General features: G+C 45.5%; 1 protein-coding gene, 1 long non-coding RNA gene and 3 other non-coding genes across 7 annotated transcripts in view; 1 reads left to right on the forward strand and 4 right to left on the reverse strand.

Annotated features, from left to right (window-relative positions):
• Positions 1-14,348: 14,348 nt before the first annotated feature.
• Positions 14,349-18,253, reverse strand: LOC147103441 (uncharacterized). Of its 3 annotated transcripts, none has more exons than XR_015072966.1 (5): positions 18,153-18,253; positions 16,774-16,871; positions 15,383-15,458; positions 14,818-14,879; positions 14,349-14,537 (listed from the first exon to the last, which is right to left on the reverse strand). It is a non-coding gene; the product is annotated as an uncharacterized LOC147103441 (long non-coding RNA). The 3 variants fall into 3 exon arrangements; XR_015072965.1 differs by having other exon boundaries at positions 15,394-15,458; positions 18,153-18,252; XR_015072967.1 differs by having other exon boundaries at positions 15,394-15,458; positions 18,170-18,227.
• On the reverse strand, positions 14,611-14,682 carry LOC147103442 (small nucleolar RNA SNORD99). Its single transcript, XR_015073006.1, has one exon. It is a non-coding gene; the product is annotated as a small nucleolar RNA SNORD99 (small nucleolar RNA).
• Positions 15,623-15,758, reverse strand: LOC147103443 (small nucleolar RNA SNORA44). Its single transcript, XR_015073016.1, has one exon. It is a non-coding gene; the product is annotated as a small nucleolar RNA SNORA44 (small nucleolar RNA).
• LOC147103444 (small nucleolar RNA SNORA16B/SNORA16A family) lies at positions 17,124-17,266 on the reverse strand. Its single transcript, XR_015073012.1, has one exon. It is a non-coding gene; the product is annotated as a small nucleolar RNA SNORA16B/SNORA16A family (small nucleolar RNA).
• Positions 18,254-18,504: 251 nt separating the features above from the next.
• LOC147103445 (synapse-associated protein 1-like) overlaps positions 18,505-19,258 on the forward strand; it is a 39,359-nt gene continuing 38,605 nt past the window's right edge. The window contains exon 1 of the mRNA XM_085963030.1: positions 18,505-18,749. Coding sequence (XP_085819156.1) covers positions 18,593-18,749 — 157 coding nt within the window. The 5' untranslated portion in view covers positions 18,505-18,592. The remainder of the gene's footprint in view (positions 18,750-19,258) is intronic.

Genomic DNA, 19,258 nt, shown 5'->3' on the forward strand with positions numbered 1-19,258 from the left:
TTAACCATCTGCTCCCTCCCACCGACGCACCAGGGCTGCAGTGTACAGAATGCACTGCAGCAACTCGCCAAGGCTTCTTCGGCAGCACCTCCCAAACCTGGGACCTCCACCACCCAGAAGGACAAGGGCAGCAGGTGCATGGGAACACCACCATCTCCAAGTTCCCCTCCAAGTCACACACCATCCTGACTTGAAAATATATCGGCCGTTCCTTCATCGTCGCTGGGTCAAAATCCTGGATCTCCCTCCCTAACAGCACTGTGGGAGCACCTTCACCACACGGACTGCAGCGGTTCAAGGCGGCGGCTCACCACCACCTTCGCAAGGGCAATTAGGGATGGGCAATAAATGCTGGCCTTGCCAGAGACACTCATAATCCCAAGAAATATTTTTTAAAAATCATGACTAAATGTTTCCTGAGGAAACTCAGCCATTGACAATGTCAGCAAGTATAGTGGCCAGAAAGAGGAGCTAAGTGATCAGGAATTGGTGGATACAGGATTGAGAGTCGGAAGTTGGAAAGGACAAAAGTGTTGATGAGAATATTGTCAAGGGCTCAGGGCTCCAGTGGGTGGGGGATTGGGAGAAGGATGGGGACTGGGGAGGGGAGGTGAGAAGAAAGTGAGGATGTGGCACAGACAACAGCACTAAATCCCCGTATATAAACAGAAAGAAAAGACTTGCATTTAAACAGCGTCTTTCGATGACCTCAGGACGTCCCAAAGCACTTTACAGCCAATGAAGTACTTTTTGAAGTGTAGTCACTGTTGTAATGTAGGAAACGCAGCAGCCAATTTGCACACAGCAAGCTCCCACAAACAGCAATGTGATAATGACCAGATAATCTGTTTCAGTGATGTTGATTGAGGGATAAATGTTGGTTAGGGACACCAGGGAGAACTTCCCTGCTAGTCTTTGAAATAGCACCATGGGATCTTTTACGTCCACCTGAGAGAGCAGACGGTTCCTCGGTTTAACGTCTCATCCGAAAGACGGCACACTCCGACAGTGCAGCACTCCTTCAGCACTGCACTGGGAGTGTCAGCCTCAATTTTTGTGCTCAAGTTTCTGGAGTGGGACTTGAACCCACAACCTTCTGATTCAAAGAGCGAGAGAGCGTGCTACCCCTCGGGCCACGGCTGACCCTGTGCTTGAACACACTGTCTAGGTACATACAGGAGGAATGGCTCCTTGGGAGCGCTACTGGAACCACAGTTGTGTGAGAGTCAGCGTCTTCAGGAGATGAAAAAAAAGACATTAATCTCAAGATATTTAACCAATCCAATCTGAAATTAATTTGCATTACTGCACACATGCATTTTATTTTAATGAGAAGACACAAAGCTGCTCTATGTTTTCTGACCTTTCCACAGACTGATGCTTATGCGCACAATCAATGTTTAATGTGTATATTCAGATTTGTTTAAAGAGGAATAGTTATACGCTGTCAATATATTATTCATATGCCGAGTGTGTTGAACTGTGTGCAGCTGTGTTGTACAGGAATCCCGCTTGTGATATTGCCAAGTTCATTCCACATGAGTGACTACAATTTGATTGCTTCTCAGAAGAAAAAAGTTGTCATAATCCAGAGTACTGGGCTGCAAATTACTGACCTTGCTAATAGCTCAGAAGTATTTCGCGATTAAGTAATGCACATTGAATAATGTGACCCACCTCGGATCATTAGCGTTGGGAAGCCTGGACATTGCAGTCAGCAGCAGTAGCTGGGAAAAAGGCTAAATGTTGCCACCTTTGTGGAGGTACTGCAATAATTCAAGGTGAACGGCTTCACAACACAGCCATACATAACAACAACAACTTGTATTTATACAGCGCCTTTAACGTAGTAAAACGTCCCAAGGCGCTTCACAGGAGTGTTATCAAACAAAATTTGACACCGAGCCACATAAGGAGATATTAGGGCAGATGGCATGGTCAAAGAGGTAGGTTTTAAGGAGAGCCTTAAAGGGGGAAAGAGAGGTGGAGAGGCGGAGAGTTTTAGGGAGGGAATTCCAGAGCCTAGGGCCTCGGCAGCTGAAGGCACGGCCACCAATGGTGGAGTGATTATAATCGGGGATGCTCAAGAGGCCAGAATTAGGAGTGCAGATATCTCGGAGGGGGTTGTGGGGCTGAAGGAGATTACAGAGATAGGGAGGGGGTGAGACCATGGAGGGATTTGAAAACAAGGATAAGAATTTTGAAATCGAGGCGTTGCTTAACCAGGAGCCAATGTAGGTCAGCGAGCACAGGGGTGATGGGCGAACGGGACTCGGTGCGAGTTAGGACACGGGCAGCCGAGTTTTGGATGACCTCAAGTTTACAGATGGTAGAACGTGCACAGCTCTGAACAGTTGGCAAATGTTTCTGCTGTTGAGAAAACGATTGAAATTTATCACTACCTGATGGATAAAAGCACTGCCCAGAGTACTACCAAGTCACACACAAGAACATATGTTTAATTCCTATTTTGTGAACTAATCTCAGTCAATCATGTAGGATGTTACAATTAGCCTCAGCACCCTTGGACTTTGGAGGGAGAGAAAACAAATCAGCTAAGCTTTCTATTCTGATTGTTGCCCAGTGACTCCCCGCCCCCCAATAGAAAATGTGCACATTGTCAAATTCCCCCCAATCTCAATGTCCTGTCTCTTAATACTGTGGCCACAAGAGGTCAGAGGCTGGGTATTCTGCGGCGAGTGTCTCACCTCCTGACTCCCAAAGCCTTTCCACCATTTACAAGGCACAAGTAAGGAGTGTTATGGTCATGGAATACTCCCCACTTACCTGGATGAGTGCAGCTCCAACAACACTCAAGAAGTTCGACACCATCCAGGACAAAGCAGCCCGTTTGATTGGCACCCCATCCACCACCTTAAACATTCACTCCCTCCACCACCGGCGTACCGTGGCTGCAGTGTGTACCATCTACAAGATGCACTGCAGCAACTCACCAAGGCTTCTTCGACGGCACTTCCCAAACCCGCGACCTCTACCACCTAGGACAAGGGCAGCAGGCGCATGGGAACATCACCACCTCCAAGTTCCCCTCCAAGTCACACACCATCCCAACTTGGAAATATATTGGCTGTTTCTTCATTGTCGCTGGGTCAAAATCCTGGAACTCCCTCCCTAACAGCACTGTGGGAGTACCTTCACCACACGGACTGCAGCGGTTCAAGAAGACGGCTCATGACCACCTTCTCAAGGGCAATTACAGGGATAGGCAATAAATGCTGATGCCCACATCCTAGGAACGAATTTAAAAAAACACATGAACGACGACTACTTAAGCAAGGTACCAGAGGGCAGTCAACTGTACTCAGCAGGTGTCTGTAACTTCAAGGGAGAAAACTAGGGGAAGATTTATCACTGCGGAGATTCCTTTTCACCACTTTATTCTCTTATGCCAAATCTTCATGCATTGCAACAACCGAGGCCTCTTTCATTGCAACAGGGAACGTTATCCTATCCTCTCAGCATTTCATTAATGAGCTAAGGGACTTGCAAAGGAAAGAGAAAAACAAAGTTCATTCCATCCATATGTGAAGTATAGAAATACTCTCCTGTATTATTCTTCAAGTAATTCATGCTCATTATATTAAAAAAAAACAGAAGTAGGATTTGGAGACTTTCCATAAAGGGCCGTTCAGCAGAAGCCAATTATCTGGGATACGGTTAATAAGGGAATTGCCTGATATTGGTGACATTTTGACAACTACCTGACCAATGGAATTACTTCAATTGTCATGTTGTCCTGGTACTGTAACTCTGGATTAACAATTTTGGCTGTCAGCTTGGGAATTTGATGTGTCTTTACTTACTTGCATTGACCCTGCCCTGAAAATATTGTTTACATTATCTGCTCCGTTCATAGAAAATAACAAGCTATAGGATGAAAGAGTTTCCAAATATCAAGGGTAATGTCTTGTAACCCTATTCATAACATCCTTAGCATTAATTTACCGATGAGCTTTTCACTTCATTCAATTCTCCTCATATCATGAACAGAGTCAATAAAGATTGCCGTCTCGGAAAATAAAGTTCAATCATTAGAATTGATTCTGAAAGAGGAAATTGGAGTAATTTATCAAACAAAATGTAATCTGATTGATTAGTGAACATTACAGCTTCCAGTACAGCAATACAGAAATGGAACAAACTATGGAGCCAATCTTTTTAAAACACTGGGCTGAAGGCTGGATAATATGGTGCATTTATATTTTTCCTTTCCTCTCTACACCAGGTTCAAATCCAACTGAACGATGAGATAAGGGTGCTATGCAAATGCGGTTTAGATAATGTGATCAATCCATGTAGTGGAACAAGAACTCGAAGAGGCGATATCTTGGAACTAGTACGAGTATTTTATTAAACAGAGTAACAAACATCATGCCTGCATCCTGGCATTCCACCTTTGCTGACCTTGACAGGAAGCAAACCTCTGACCTTAACAGGAAGCAAACCTCTGACCTTAGTAGCAGCATTGGCTACAGCACCACCTGGTGGATAACCTTAATCATAACATCCCAGATTACTATATCCCTCCCCCCTTAAGATTTCAGTACGAGTTTCTTAACAGACAACCATTCCTGAGGGTCACATAAGGAGTCTCCATTCATCATGTTCCATACTTGACAAATCTAACAGTTCAGTATCAATCTCTCTGGTGGCTTGCGAGTCCTTGGTGAACGTCTAACAGTAAAGTCCCTGCTTGTTTGTGGTGAAGCCACCAGCTGCTCCTGAGCAGTGCTCAGAGTATCTGACTCTGCAACGATGGTTTCCTCTTGATGAATAGGTTCCTGTGGAATTGTCTCTGTCCCTGGTGGTGGCACCACAGATGCACTTGGATAACTGGGGGCAACCCGGTCTTCAGTCATTGCATCTGGAACCTTCATTTCAATTTCCCCTTGTCTGGGAAGTATCTGATCTACATGTCTGCGTACTACCCTACCATCTCCCAACATGACCTTGTATGATACTGGACCTGTCATTGAGTCTATGAAGCCAGGAATCCACTTTGGTCCATAACTGAAATTCCTGGTAAGGACCGCATCTCCTTCTCCAAAACTTCGGCTCTTTGTTCTTTTGTCATGGTTCTCTTTTTGTTTGTTTTGTCTGTTTTCCATTTTCCTTTTTAGGTCTGGGTGGACAAGGTCAAGAGTGTAGCGTAGTCTACGACCTAATAACATCTCAGCAGGAGAGAGTCCTGTGGTGGATTGAGGTGTTATTCTGTAGCTGAACAGAACCCGTGACACTTTGGCTGCTAAACTCCCTTCTGCACTTTTTTTCATCATCTCCTTAAATGTTTGTAAGGCTCTCTCCGCAAGTCCATTTGAGGACGGATGATATGGAGCCGAGGTCACCTGCACTATGCCATTTTTTCTCAAGAACTCTTTTGTCTCTGTACTCACAAAACAAGTGGCATTGTCACTTACCACGATCTCCGGTAGCCCTTGATTACTGAAGCTCCGATGCAGGCAGTCTATAGTAGTAGTGGCGGAAGCAGAATTTACAGGATAAACATCCATCCATTTGGAATGTGCATCAATGATTATGAGGAACATCTTCCGCATGAATGGACCCGCATAATCTAAGTGCAATCTTCTCCATGGTTTATCCGGCCACTCCCAGGGGTGGAGAGGAGCCGCTGCTGGTGCCTTCCTGTGTTCCTGACAAGTGCTGCATGTCTTGACTAGGTTTTCTATCTCCTCATCTAGCTTTGGCCACAAGTAACTCCTAGCCAAGGCTTTCATACGCGAGACCCCAGGATGACACTGATGTAGTTGCTCTAGGATGGACTGTCGTGCTGGCTGTGGAATAATCACTCGTGCTCCCCACAACGCGCAACCATCCTGCACACTCAGCTGTTTTCCTGACACTGTAGGGTGTGAAGTCAGCCCCTTCCGGATGCTGTGGCCATCCCCTCACCACATATTCTCGAACTCTAGACAGTACTGGATCTTTACCTGTCCATGTTCTTACTTGCTCTGCAGTTACAAGTGCCGTGTCCTCTAACATCAAAACTCTGTCCTCTGGAGCTGCACGGATAGGTGTGCCTGGCAGTGGAACACGGCTCAAGGCATCTGCATTCCCATGGTACTTGCCAGCCTTGTAGACGATGACATACTCATATGCCCTCAACATCACTGCCCACCTCTGGATCCGGGGTGGCACCATCTGTGGAACTGCTTTCATTTCATTGAAGAGAGATGAGGTTTATGATCGGTGCATATAGAGAAACATAGAAGATAGGAGCAGGAGTAGGCCATTCGGCCCTTCGAGCCTGCTCCGCCATTCAATGAGATCATGGCTGATCATCCAAACCCTAGCACCCGGTCCCTACACCGACAGCCATCCCAACCAAGCCCTATCCCCGTAACCACACGTATTTAATCTCCCCTAACACTAAGGGCCAATTTTTTAAAATTTTTTTTTATCATGGCCAATCAACCTAACCCGCACATCTTTGGACTGTGGGAGGAAACCGGAGCACCCGGAGAAAACCCACGCAAACACGGGGAGAATGTGCAAACTCCACACAGGCACAGGCAGTCACCCGAGGCCGGATTTGAACCCGGGTCCCTGGCGCTGTGAGGCAACAGTGCTAACCACTATGCCACCGTGGTGCCCTGGTGAACTTCCTGTCATATATGTACTTGTGGAACCTCTGTAACCCAAACATTACTGCTAACCCCTCTTTGTCTAACTGGGAATAGTTTTTTTTCGCTGGTGTTAGAGTTCGGGACATAAACCCTATTGGTCTTTCAGTTCCATCTTCCATGCAGTGTGAAAGAACTACCCCCACCCCATAAGGTGAAGCTTCACAAGAGAGAATGATGTCTTTTTCTGCATTGTAGTGAACCAGCACATCCGACGACAGCATCAGTTTCTTGGACTGTTCAAATGAAACCCCCTGCTCCTCTCCCCACTGCCACTGTGTCTCCTTGCGCAGTAGTTTGTGAAGAGGTGCTAACACAGTTAACAAGTTTGGTAAAAACCTGTTATAATAGTTCAGCAGTCCCAGGTAAGCTTTTAACTCAGCCACATTTGTAGGAGCAGGGTGTCCTGCAGTGCTTGTACCTTCTCCTTGAGTGGATGGAGCCCGGTGGTATCCACTCTCTGTCCCAGGAACACTGCCTCATTCCCCAGGAAAGTGTACTTACTCCTCTTGAGCCAGAACCCTGCCCTCTCCAATCTCTGTAGTACCTCTGAGTGCTCAGATGCTCCTGGTCGGTTCTTCCCGTCACCAGAATGTCATCCAGATAGATGGAAACATGTGGAATCCCTTGCAGTGCACCTTCCATTGTCCTCTGGAAGATAGCTGGACTAGATGAGACACCAAACGGTTATATGTAAACAAGCCCTTGTGTGTATTTATGGTGACATACTCCTTTGATTCGTCATCCAATGTAATCTGCAAGTAGGCATGACTCATATCCAACTTTGTGAATTTCTTTCCTCCAGCCAGGTTTGCAAAGAGATCCTGTTTTGGGAATCGGATACTGCTCTAGTTTGGACACCCGATTGATTGTCAATTTATAGTCTCCACAGAGTCTTACCGAATTGTCCGGTTTTAAAACAGGTACTATGGGAGCTGCCCATTCCGAACATTTCACTGGCTCCAGTATGTTTTCTCTCAATAGACGGTCAAGCTCAGCCTCTACCTTTGGCTTCATGGCATAAGGCACAGGTCGTTGTTTAAAAAACCTTGGCGGTGCCTCCTTGTCTACATAAATCTTAGCTGGGGGGGGCCATTAAATGTGCCAAGTTCCTCCTTGAACACACTCTCATGTTCACTCAACACTTCTTGCAAAGTCAACTGTTTGCCCGCATCTATTTGATGTACTGCTCCCCAGTCTAATTTAAATTCTTTTATCCAGCCCCGACCTAACAGGTTTGGTCCGGTACCCAATACTATAACTACAGGTAGCTGTTCCACTGTGTCCCTGTGTTGTACAGTTACATTAGCTGTACCTAACGTTGCTACTCGTTCACCTGTATATGTTTTAAGATGCAGGGAGCAAGGCTTTAACTCTGGAACTTTTGCACGGTTCCACAATTTTGAGTACTCTGCCTTGTTCATTAGGGTCATGCCGCACCCTGTATCCACTTCAAAGTTCACCTTAGTCATTTACTGTCAGTTGCAATGTGATAGAGAACATTCCAAAAGTGGCTCCTAACATGCTATACATTATGAACATGTCCTCGTCTTCCTGTTTTCCCACTGATGTGGTGTGCTCCATGTTTTTTCACTTCTCTCCCTTGGTTTTGCGGTCCTCCCCCTTTTGGTTTGGATTCCTCCACAGGTGATTTCGCCCTGCAAGCTCGTTTTATGTGTCCTTGTTTCCCATACTTGTAGCACTTTTCCTCCAGAAACTGGCATTCACTCGCCAGGTGATCACCCTTGCATCTATAATATGCCTTCATATGCTCACGTTGTGGTTTCTGACACATGTTCAACTTGTGCACCACAACCTGACCTGCAACTTGCATAGCATTAGCCCGGTCTGAACCCTGCATTTCTTTTACATCTCGGTTCGCTGTCCCTATGGCTTGAGCAAGTTCCAATGCTTTTTCATAAGTAAGCCCAGTCTCGGATAATAATCTACGCTGCATTCGGTCGTCCATAATTCCGCAAACTAGCCTATCTCTCAGCATTTCCTTCAGGTTGTTCCCATAATTGCAATCTTGTGCTAATTTATGCAACACCGCTATAGTCCATTACGCTCTCTTCCTCTTTCCTTGAATTAAACTTGATCCGCTGTACAATCTCACTCAGCTTAGGGTTGAAATGTTCTTTTAGCAAAGCCACTAATTCAACAAATGATTTGTCTCCAGGCTTTTCAGGACTGAGCAGATTCATCAAACTGTAGGTCTGGCTCCCCACTGAACTAAGCAGGATGGCTTTCCTTTTTCCGGCATCATTTATTTCATTTGCTTCGAAAAAAAATAACCCAACACTTCACAGTATTCGTCCCAGGTTTGTGCTTGACTATCAAAAGCGGAAACCGTTCCTACCGTGGCAGCTATGCTCTCTTCCAACTGGTAGCTAACTTCAGCTCGGGATTTTGTTGTTTAAAAGTCCTGGCAGACTTTTCTTTATCCAGGGTCCTTTTTACCTTGTCGCCAAATGTGATCAATCCATGTAGTGGAACAAGAACTCAAAGAGGCGATATCTTGGAACTAGTACGAGTATTTTATTAAACAGAGTAACAAACATCATGCCTGCATCCTGGCATTCCACCTTTGCTGACCTTGACAGGAAGCAAACCTCTGACCTTAGCAGCAGCATTGGCTACAGCACCAACTGGTGGATAACCTTAATCATAACATCCCAGATTACTATAGATAATTTCAACACTTGCCAGTAAAACACCCCCGTGACTCAACACACAAATGCATTGTGTGACATAGCACTCACCACATACTCAAGCAAAGGTATGCATTCGATCCGTAGTGTGTGCCACGTTAATCGATCTTTGCTGGGCAGTGGTAAGATATGGGAGGGGGTGGGGCAAGGGGTAATATTGAGACAGAGTTCCCACTCTTGATTCTGATTCTGCGACAGCTGATGGACTGCGCGTGTGTGGAATTTGAATGAGGGCAGGATTGTGTCCAGCTACGGTAAATAAAGAATAGCTACCTGGACGAGGCACAAATGGTCTGATGATATCTGTCGACGTCAAACATTTTCATATAAGGGGGAGGGGAAGTGGGCAGAAAAAGTGGAGGGGAAAGACCATTCAGTACAGCAAACTCCTCAAATTCTGGCCTCTTGAGCATCCCTGATTTTAATCGCTCCATCATTGGTGGCCGTGCCTTCAGCTGCCGAGGCCCTAAGCTCTGGAAGTCCCTCCCTAAACCTCTCTCCTCCTTTAAGACGCTCCTTAAAACCGACCTCTTTGACCAACCTGCCCTAATGTCTCATGTGGCTCGGTGTCAAATTTGATTATGTTAGAGGCGCCTTGGGACGTTTTACTATATTAAAAGGCACTAAGGCAGATTGGCCAAAGAGGTAGGTTTTAAGGAGCGTCTTAAAGGAGAGCGAGGTAGGGAGGCAGAGAGGTTTAGGGAGGGAATTCCAGAGATGTTTTGAGCAAGAGATAGAGGGGGGGGGTGTGAGGAAAAACTTTTTTTTTTTTTTTTTTTTTTTAAAAACGCGAGTGGCGCGGGCCCGGCCTTCGCTGTTGACAGAAGTGGTGGAAGCGGAGACTCTCAATGTTTTCAAGGGGAGACTGGATAGGCACTTGAGGGAAATAAACTTGCAGGGATACGGGGATAGAGCGGGGGAATGGGACTGACTGGATTGCTCTGCAGAGAGCCAGCATGGACTTGATGGATTGAATGGCCTCCTTCTGTGCCATTGACTCTATATAAATATAAGTTGTTATGGAGCTAAATAGCAAATAATTAGGCTCCAGCTTTTCCAGTGTTATTGTTCCCTGAATTCAGGTAAAAAAAAAGGTAACTTTAGTCATGGTAATACTTTGTCGGGTCAAAACCAGTACCAAATGTTGGTAATCACAAGAATTTTGATAGGAGCAAATAATTAATAAATGCTTAAAACTCTTCCCAAAAGTAGAATACAAAAAACAATGGCATTCCGCAATGGCTTCTCCCCGGTGGAACTTGGCTCAGTCACCTGCAAGTGACAGGTGGCTGAAGTCACGTTCACAGAAACCTCAGTACAGATAGAGGCCATTTCGGCCCATCAAGCCTGCACCGACACATATCCCTCCCAATCCCCATAACCCCTACACCAACACATATCCCACCCTATCCCCGTAACCCCACGTATTTAATCCCCCTAACACTAAGGGTCAATTTTTATCATAGCTAATCAACCTAACCTGCACATCTTTGGCGTTCTGTGAGGACAATGGCTGTCGGTGGGAAGAGTTGAAGCGCCCTGCATCACCGAGAAAAAGGCTTTGTGCGTCACAGCAGAACTACTGTAGGATAACGTTGCTGGGTATACTTCCTCAATTTTGGAATACAACCTTTGTGGCAAGGTTCAATTTTAAAACCAGAAGGCCTACTAAAAGTCGTAGATAAAAACAAACAATGCCAGCCTGTTTCTATGCTGTATATTCTATGTAATCTATGCAAATACTCAGGTCAGGCAGCCTCTGGAGAGAGAGAGAGAAACAGAGTTAACATTCCAGGTTGATGACCTTTCGTCAGAACTGGAAAAAGTTAGAGACGTAGCAGGTTTTAAGCAAGTGGAGGGGCAGGGAAAGGGAGGAAAGAACAAAACGGAAGGTCTGTGATAGGGTGAAAGGCAGGAATTAAATGACAAAAGGGATGATGGTGCAAGGTAAAAGGAGATGGTGATGGGACAAGAAACAAAAGGTGGGTCTAGAGCTGGAGTCTTCTATGGTCAACTAACATTACATGACTGTCCCACTGTACTTAACCTTGCCTGCAATATATGAAGTTTAGTACTCACCATTGTTTGAAATCACAATGTCAATTTCTCCCTAAATTCATTCCACATGTTCAATCCTAAAAAATCAATCACCTTTTACCACCCATTAAGAGTTCTCAACAACCATGAACCCATGTGAGGGTCCGCCACTGTCTGCAAGGTCATACTGCATTGGGCAGTGTGACAGGGATCCTGAAGAGCCCCCACCGCGCTGGCTGCCTCCAGCCCTCCTCTGCAAGCCTCAATCCCTTTTCCCCAGCACTGAGGATTTCCCAGGCAGGTATGGACTCACTGGATAGAACCCCCTCCCTTCCCTCCAGCTCCTGTGAAGCACCTCGGGATGTTTCACTATGCTAAAGGCACCAACTTTCCAATGAGACATTAAACAGAGGCACTGACCACCCCTCTTGGGTAGTCCTGAAAGAGCCCATGGCATCATTCAAAGAGCTGGGGTATTTTCCCCAGAGTCCAAGTTAACATTTACCCCTCACCCACAGCAGATTATCTGGTATAACAACAGAAAATGCTGGAAAAACTCAGGTCAGCCAACATCTGTGGAGAAATTTGAGTTGACATTTCGGGTCGAACCCTTCAAAACTGGAAAGAAAAGTAGATCGAAGGCAGGGCTGCGATTGCACAAAAGAAGTAGGAGACAATAAAAGGTATTCGAAGCCAAGATGAGCTGGTAATAGGCTGAGATTAGGTGTGAAGTGTACTGGCAGGGCAAGAGATAGCTGCCAGGTGGGAGAGAGAAACAAAAAGGGGGGTTGGCAGAAAGGAGTGGAAAAATTACAAGAAAAAAGTAATAGGGGCTGAGGTTATGATCTGAAATTGTTGAACTCAATATTGAGTCCGGAAGGCTGCAAAGGGCCTAATCAGAAGATGGTGCTGTTCCTCGAGTTTACGTTGAGCTTCTGTGGAACAATACAAGAGGCCAAGGACGGTGAGGTCCGAGTGGGAATGGAGCAGGGTCACCCTTACAGACTGAACGGAGGTGTTCTGCAAAGCGGTCACCCAATTTGCGTTTGGTCTCCCCAATGCAGAGGATGCAGTCTCATGGTCTTTGATCTACTGTACTCATTTCAACCAAGTGTTAATGGGCTAGGTTATTGATTTTCAGCATTGAACAAATTGTCTTACTGCAAATTATAAATTTTACAGTTTGGAAGACTGCTCATAATCCAGAAGAAAAGGCCCATTATATGGCAGAAACAGGCCACTTGGGCCACCTCCAGTCTTTCATCTCTTACCAACATAACCACCTGCTCCCTTCACTGCATCTATACCACTGACAACAAACTCCACATTCTCACCACTCCTGGAGTAAAGTTTCTCCTGAATTCCCTATTGATTTCTGGGCGACTGTCTTAGATTGATGGCCTCTAGTTTTGCTCTTCCACACAAGTGGAAACACTGTGCCCACTCGGTTAAAACCTCAATTTTTTAGATCTCTATTAGGTCACCCCCTCAGCCATCCTTTCAAGAGACCCAGGTAGAGAAAAACATTGGCACCAATGATTGGTCTGTTGTGTAACTTGTAGTACAACGCAAGTGGGGAAAACAGTCGTCGGCCATTTAGCCCTTCGAGCCTGCTCCACCATTCAGCAAGATCATGGCTGATCTTCCTCATCACCACTTCACTGCACTAGCCCCAGATCCCTTGATATCCAAAAATCTATCCATCTGTCTTGAATATGCTCAATGACTGAGCCTCCACAGGGCTCTGGGGTAGAGAATTCCAAAGATTCACCACCATCCGAGTGAAGAAATTTCTCCAGCGCAGTCCTAAATGGCTGACGCCTTATTGAGACTATGACCCCTGGTTCTACACTCCCTAGCCAGGGGAAGACATCCTCCCAGCATCTACTGTATATAGCACTTTTCACAATCAGACATCTGAGCTTTAAAGCCATGATGTACTTTTAGGAGCAGACTGCTGCAATGACCAAAGCCTTTTGGCAACAGCTCAAAGAATGGTCTGTTTTACATTTATATACAGCAAATGCAATGTCTACATGTAATGGTCACAAGGACATTTGAATGGCTAATTATTTTTTGCTGAGCTAAGCTTCAGCCTTGAATGCTATATAACCATTTGAATTTAAACTGGTATTTAAACCTCAACTGACATTCCCATGGGAAAGCAACAGCAGCTGTCACTTCTGGATAGTGACCATTTGGGAATCTGCTCACTAACTCCATTCGAAGACTAGCTTCTCAAAAGCAAGTCAGTCCTCACGAGGGCTGCATAATCCATTTGACATTAGCAATCATGAGCTTCCAACCACATACACTCCCTCAGACCTATTTCCACCTCCATAATACTGAATGCACCCATCCAACACCCTTACCCAAACTTGACCATTTCAGTGGTTGTGCACTCCCTCTTCCCCCCCACAATCTATCCCAAAACTCTGCTGTGTCCTATCCTGCACCCCATCCTTGCTAACCCCTATTAGGGGCCAGGAGCCAAACTCAGTTCCGGACATGGCAAAATACTGCAGATGCTGGAAATCCAAAATACTGCAGATGCTGGAAATCCAAAATACTGCAGATGCTGGAAATCCAAAATACTGCAGATGCTGGAAATCCAAAATACTGCAGATGCTGGAAATCCAAAATAAAAGAGGTTGGAAAAACTCAGCAGGCCAGGCTGCATTCTGGAGAAGGGTTTTAACCCAAAACGTTGACTAATTCTCTCTCCATGGAGGTTGCCTGGCCTGCTGAGTTTCTCCAGTTCCTGTCTCTCCTGTTTCTGTACAATCCCCATCCATTGGTCAACATGCTTTCAGCCAGCCACCTAGGTACAACGCTCTAGAACCCCTATTCACTGACACTGGGTTATTGGAGTGCTAGTTAACATCACACTGGCAGAAATATTCTTCAGTCTTGATTTTTTTTTAAATCACAAACAATCTTTAACCAAACATGCATGCTTTATTGGTACAAGCAGCACACTGAATACAAATGGTATCCAGTTCAAGTAGTAACAAGATGCTGGAAACACTCAAGCACCTGTGGAGTGTTAATACTTCAGGTCAATCATCTTCCAAGTTTCAATGTGCTGGATGATGTTCTATTTGGGCACCACTGCCCTTAAGCAGATCTAAAAAACACCAAGAGAAAAGCACATTAAAAAATCTTAAGTTACTTTAATACCAAATCACATTGCAACACACTGCTGGTCTCAGCCCCATATCCGCAGGCATCATCCAGCAGTCCACAGCAAATGGTTCTCATCACTGACCAGCATCACATGTTAACGATATGGAATGATCCAATTAGCAGCAATGGTTTGAGCACCCAGTGGATGTAGACAGGACCAGACAGTCATTAAAACTAAAAGCACTTGGCCATGTACTATCAGAAGTTCCAAGAACTCTTACCATTAGACAGTCAAACTAATGATCCGGTTACAAAAATCATCCTTTAAGCCTTCATAAGCAACCTAGAACATAAATTTGGTGCAAAATTAGATTCAAGGGCAATTCAGGAAGACATCTATTTATTTCTAAAGATGCTGTCTTAACCGATTCTGGCCACCACAGAACAATCCAGATGAGATTCAAAGTCAGTTAATTCTGCTATACCTCTGTTGGTAACACAAGACCGGTAGGCAGGTCTCATGGGAGAGATGTAGAGGACAGAACTATTGGCACCAATGTTCTTTTTTTGGCCCACATGGCCCCTTTAACAGGCTGCATGGGCCACTCAATTCCACACATGCAGTTTTTCCACTAAAAAAGCCAGCTCAATGGTGGTGCAGCTTAACAGGGAATGTTGATTAGCACTCATGTCCAACCTTCCAATGGACAAGGACTTACTCAAAAGCTTCTAGATGCAGTATTGCATTATTTGTGCAACAGTCAAGGCAAAAATCAGCAGAATGCCCAATGACATCTGAATTCAATAGACAAGTGAAAAGACCATTAACCCACACCCAGCACTCACATTAAGCCTACCTGCTGTGCATTCCCCATCACCTGGCACAGGAATGAGTCATCGTGAGCTACTGAACTGAAGGGCTCTGCAAAAAAAGGGAAAACTTAAGCTGAACATCCCCAATTATTTACAGTATACAGATCCAAATCATGGTTATATTTATATGTATCCATCTATATTATTCCAGGTCAACCCATTATATACAGAACACCCACTTAAGACTCAATCTTGCATGATCTGTTGCAAGAAAGATGTCGGAGAGTCGAGTGACAATCAGAGGAAATACAAGACCAACGCTGTCAAAGTCTCTCCAATTTTCTCTTGCATGATGTTGGAGAAGCCACAACTACCGACTGTGAAGCTGCAGTTCTCGGTTACCATGCATCAAGGTAGCTACCTCCAGTATAGACTCAAATATACACATTTCATCAACAGCACCTCCCAAACCAGCAACCTCTACCACCTAGGAGGACAAGGGCAGCAGGCACATGCAAACATCCCCACCCTCCAAATTACACCACATCGTCACTGGGTCAAAATCCTGGAACTCCCTAAAAACCACTATGGGAGTACCTTCGCCACAGGCTGCAACAGTTTAAGGCAGCAGCTCACCACCACTGTCTCAAGGGCAATTAGGGAATGGGCAATAAATGCTGGCCTTGCCAGCAACACCCATATCCCAGGAACAAATAAAAAATCGTGTGGGAATTTACTTAAATACTGGTCCTTTTTTGCTAAAAAAAAAGAGGGATCTCATGGAAACAAAATTCTGACAGGTTAAACAGACTGGATGCAGGGAGGTTTCCCCTGGCTTTGGGGGGGGGGGGGTCTAGAACAAGGGGTCAGTCTCAATACAGGGTAGGACATTTAGGACTGAGATGAGAAATTTCTTCAGAGGGTGGTGGCGGTGAACCTGTGGAATTCTCTACCAGACAGCGGTGAAGGCCAAGTCACTGAATATTTAAAAAGGACAGATTTCTAGACACAAAAGGCATCAAGGGGTATGGGGAGAGAGCAGGAATATGGTATTGAGGGGGGGGATCAGCCACAATCATATTGAATGGCAGAGCAGGCTCAAAAGGGCCAAATGGTCTACTCCTGCTCCTATTTTTCTATGTTCTTACTCAATACTTGAATACTGAGATTTCATAAATGTTCCAAGATCTCTCGTCAGTTTAAACACCCAAAGAAAATGAAGCACAAATATACCATGCAGATTTTTAAAATGCTTCCTTCCCTCCTGCACAAATATATAAAAAAAAAGTTACCAATAGACCAGCAACCAATGGAAAATGTTGCCATTAGCACCAGTTTAACCACAATTAGGAGCTACAAGTTTTAATGTTCTTCACCGAGGCCTTGAAGTTAACTGAAGAATGATTAATTTTCCTTGTACTTACTGCAATCATCTTTTAAACTTTACTTGGAAGGGAATCAATACTGCACATGGCAGCAAAGACCAGCAATGAGATATCAGCAATTTCCTGCAACAATACATCTGCAATACATGAAATCAATTATCAGGCTAGTGATGTAGAGCATTGCACAGCAAGGCTTCCAGCTGGTACCATAAAATCTGCAAGGGAAGGTCACTGCATGGATTTTTGTACAAAGCATTACAATTTAAAGCAAACCTGAATGAACAAACATCCTGTAAATTGCTAAACACTTAAATGGTGACAATCACAACATTTCAGCAATTGTGTTAAATGCTTCGCAATTGCAAATCTAAAGCATTAAAAAGGCATAGCGTTGTTTTCCATTCAAATGTTGCTAAATCAGATACAACATAAACCTGAACAGCGACCGTCAATGGAAGTTTGACTCTGGGCACCTGTTTTGACCACATGGAGCTACAAAAACCAGCTGAACATGGCTTCGATCAGGGCCTGGCATTGGGAGGGTTCGTGCAGGTGGTTATCTGTAGATCCAGGACAGATATAGCAAAAAGGCAGATCAGCACACAAATTAAAACAGCTAATGGAATGCTGGCTTTTATATCTAGAATACAAGGGGGTAAAAGTTATGCTGCAGCTGGACAAAGCCCTTGTTAGACCACACCTGGAGCACTGAGCAGTTCTGGGCACCACACCTTAAAGGCATATTGGCCTTGGAGGGAGAGCAGCATAGGTTTACCAGAATGATACCCAGGGTTAAGTTACAAGGAGGGATCACACAAATTAGGATTACATTCCCTAGAATTCAGAGGATTAAGGGGTGATCTACTAATGAAAGCTTTCAGGATATTAAGGGAAAAGGGTAAAGAAACTATTTCCACTGGTTGGAGAGTCTAGGACCAGGGGGCAGTGTCTAAAAATGAGAGCCCGACTTTCAGGAACGAAATTAGGAAACACTTCTACACACAAAGGGTGGTCGAAGTTTGGAACTCTCCCCCGCAAACAGCAATTGATGCTGGGGCAATTGTTACTTTTTGATTAGCTTCTCAGATTTAAAATTATTAAAAGGATATACGGCCAAAGCGAGTATATGGAGTTTAGGTCACAGATCAGCCACAATCTCATTGAATGACCTTCTCCTGTTCCTAGAATGACTTGCAATCCGCTCCCACAGATATCCTCTTTGTGCAGCCATTGCCCTGAGATGCAGCCAAACTCAGGCAAGGGGGGGGGGGGGGGGAAGATGGGGGATACGCATTACTCGATTAAAATACTCAAAAAATGGTCGGGAAATACAATCCAGTAACATCTCAGGAAAATATTCATGGCAATTTCAAGATGTTAAAACTAGTGAAAGACAGCGGATTGCAACGGATCCTCACCTCCATCGTCCTCTTACCCTCAAGGTGGCCAGCGGAAAGAGAGACGGAACCTTCCGCTCGCCGGCCTTTTATACCGCGAGAGTGCTGCACCCTGATTGGTAGGATAGGATCACCTGACCACACCGCCTGTCTGCGCTTGCGCCTTGTCCATACCGCCGTGCATTGTAGGGATTGTAGTCCACTCAGCCCAAATCCTTGTAAAGGAGTGAAAATAAATTTCGAATTCGCCAGATGCATCTGAAACATTCCCCCAAACAAATCCAAATGCACCCAGCAGTCTCCACCGGCCTGTCTGAGGAGTTGCAATGTTGATTTTTGAATAGAATGGACTGCTAGTCCCAGAGGGCCCTGCGGTTCAGGGGTCAGAGCTGCCTAGCAACCGCCCGGTTGCGATGTGAGGCCTAGCGGAGGGGCGTAAGCCTGAGGGGGCTTTCTCGGCCATGTTCAAAGCCCTGTCCGCCAGCAGTTGGTGGGGAGGGACCGAGCAGGTGGAGGAGAAGTTGTTCTTGGTGCCGGGCGAGGATTCCCAGCCGCAGCCGCCGACCGATGGAGCGACCGAACCCGGAGCCATCCTGGAACAGGCCAGAGGGGTGGGAAGTGAGTCACTGCACTGACTGGCATTTCTATAGCGCCTTTCACCACCTCAGGGCGCCCCAAAGCCCTTTACAGCCGATGAAGTACTTTCTGAAGTGTAGTCACTGCTGTAATGTGGGATACGCAGCAGTCAATTTGCGCACAGCAAGATCCCACAAACAGCAATGTGATAATGACCAGATAATCTGTTATAGTGATGTTGGTTGAGGGATAAATATTGGCCCCAGGACACCGGGGAGAACTCCCCTGCTCTTCTTCAAAATAGTGGCTGTGGTATGTTTTACACCCACCAGAGAGAGAGCAGACAGGGCCGCGGTTTAACATCTCATCCGAAAGACGGCCCCTCCGACAGTGCGGCGCTCCCTCAGTGCTGCCCCTCCGACAGTGCGGCGCTCCCTCAGTGCTGCCCCTCCGACAGTGCGGCGCTACCTCAGTACTATAGCAAAATACTGCAGATGTTGGAAATCCGAAATAACAACAGAAAATGCTGGAAAAACTCAGCAGGTCAGGCA

The sequence above is a fragment of the Somniosus microcephalus genome, chromosome 20 (genome assembly GCF_052327205.1).
Source record: "Somniosus microcephalus isolate GS21.2 chromosome 20, FLI_Smic_1.0, whole genome shotgun sequence".
Classification (NCBI taxonomy): Eukaryota; Metazoa; Chordata; class Chondrichthyes; order Squaliformes; family Somniosidae; genus Somniosus; species Somniosus microcephalus.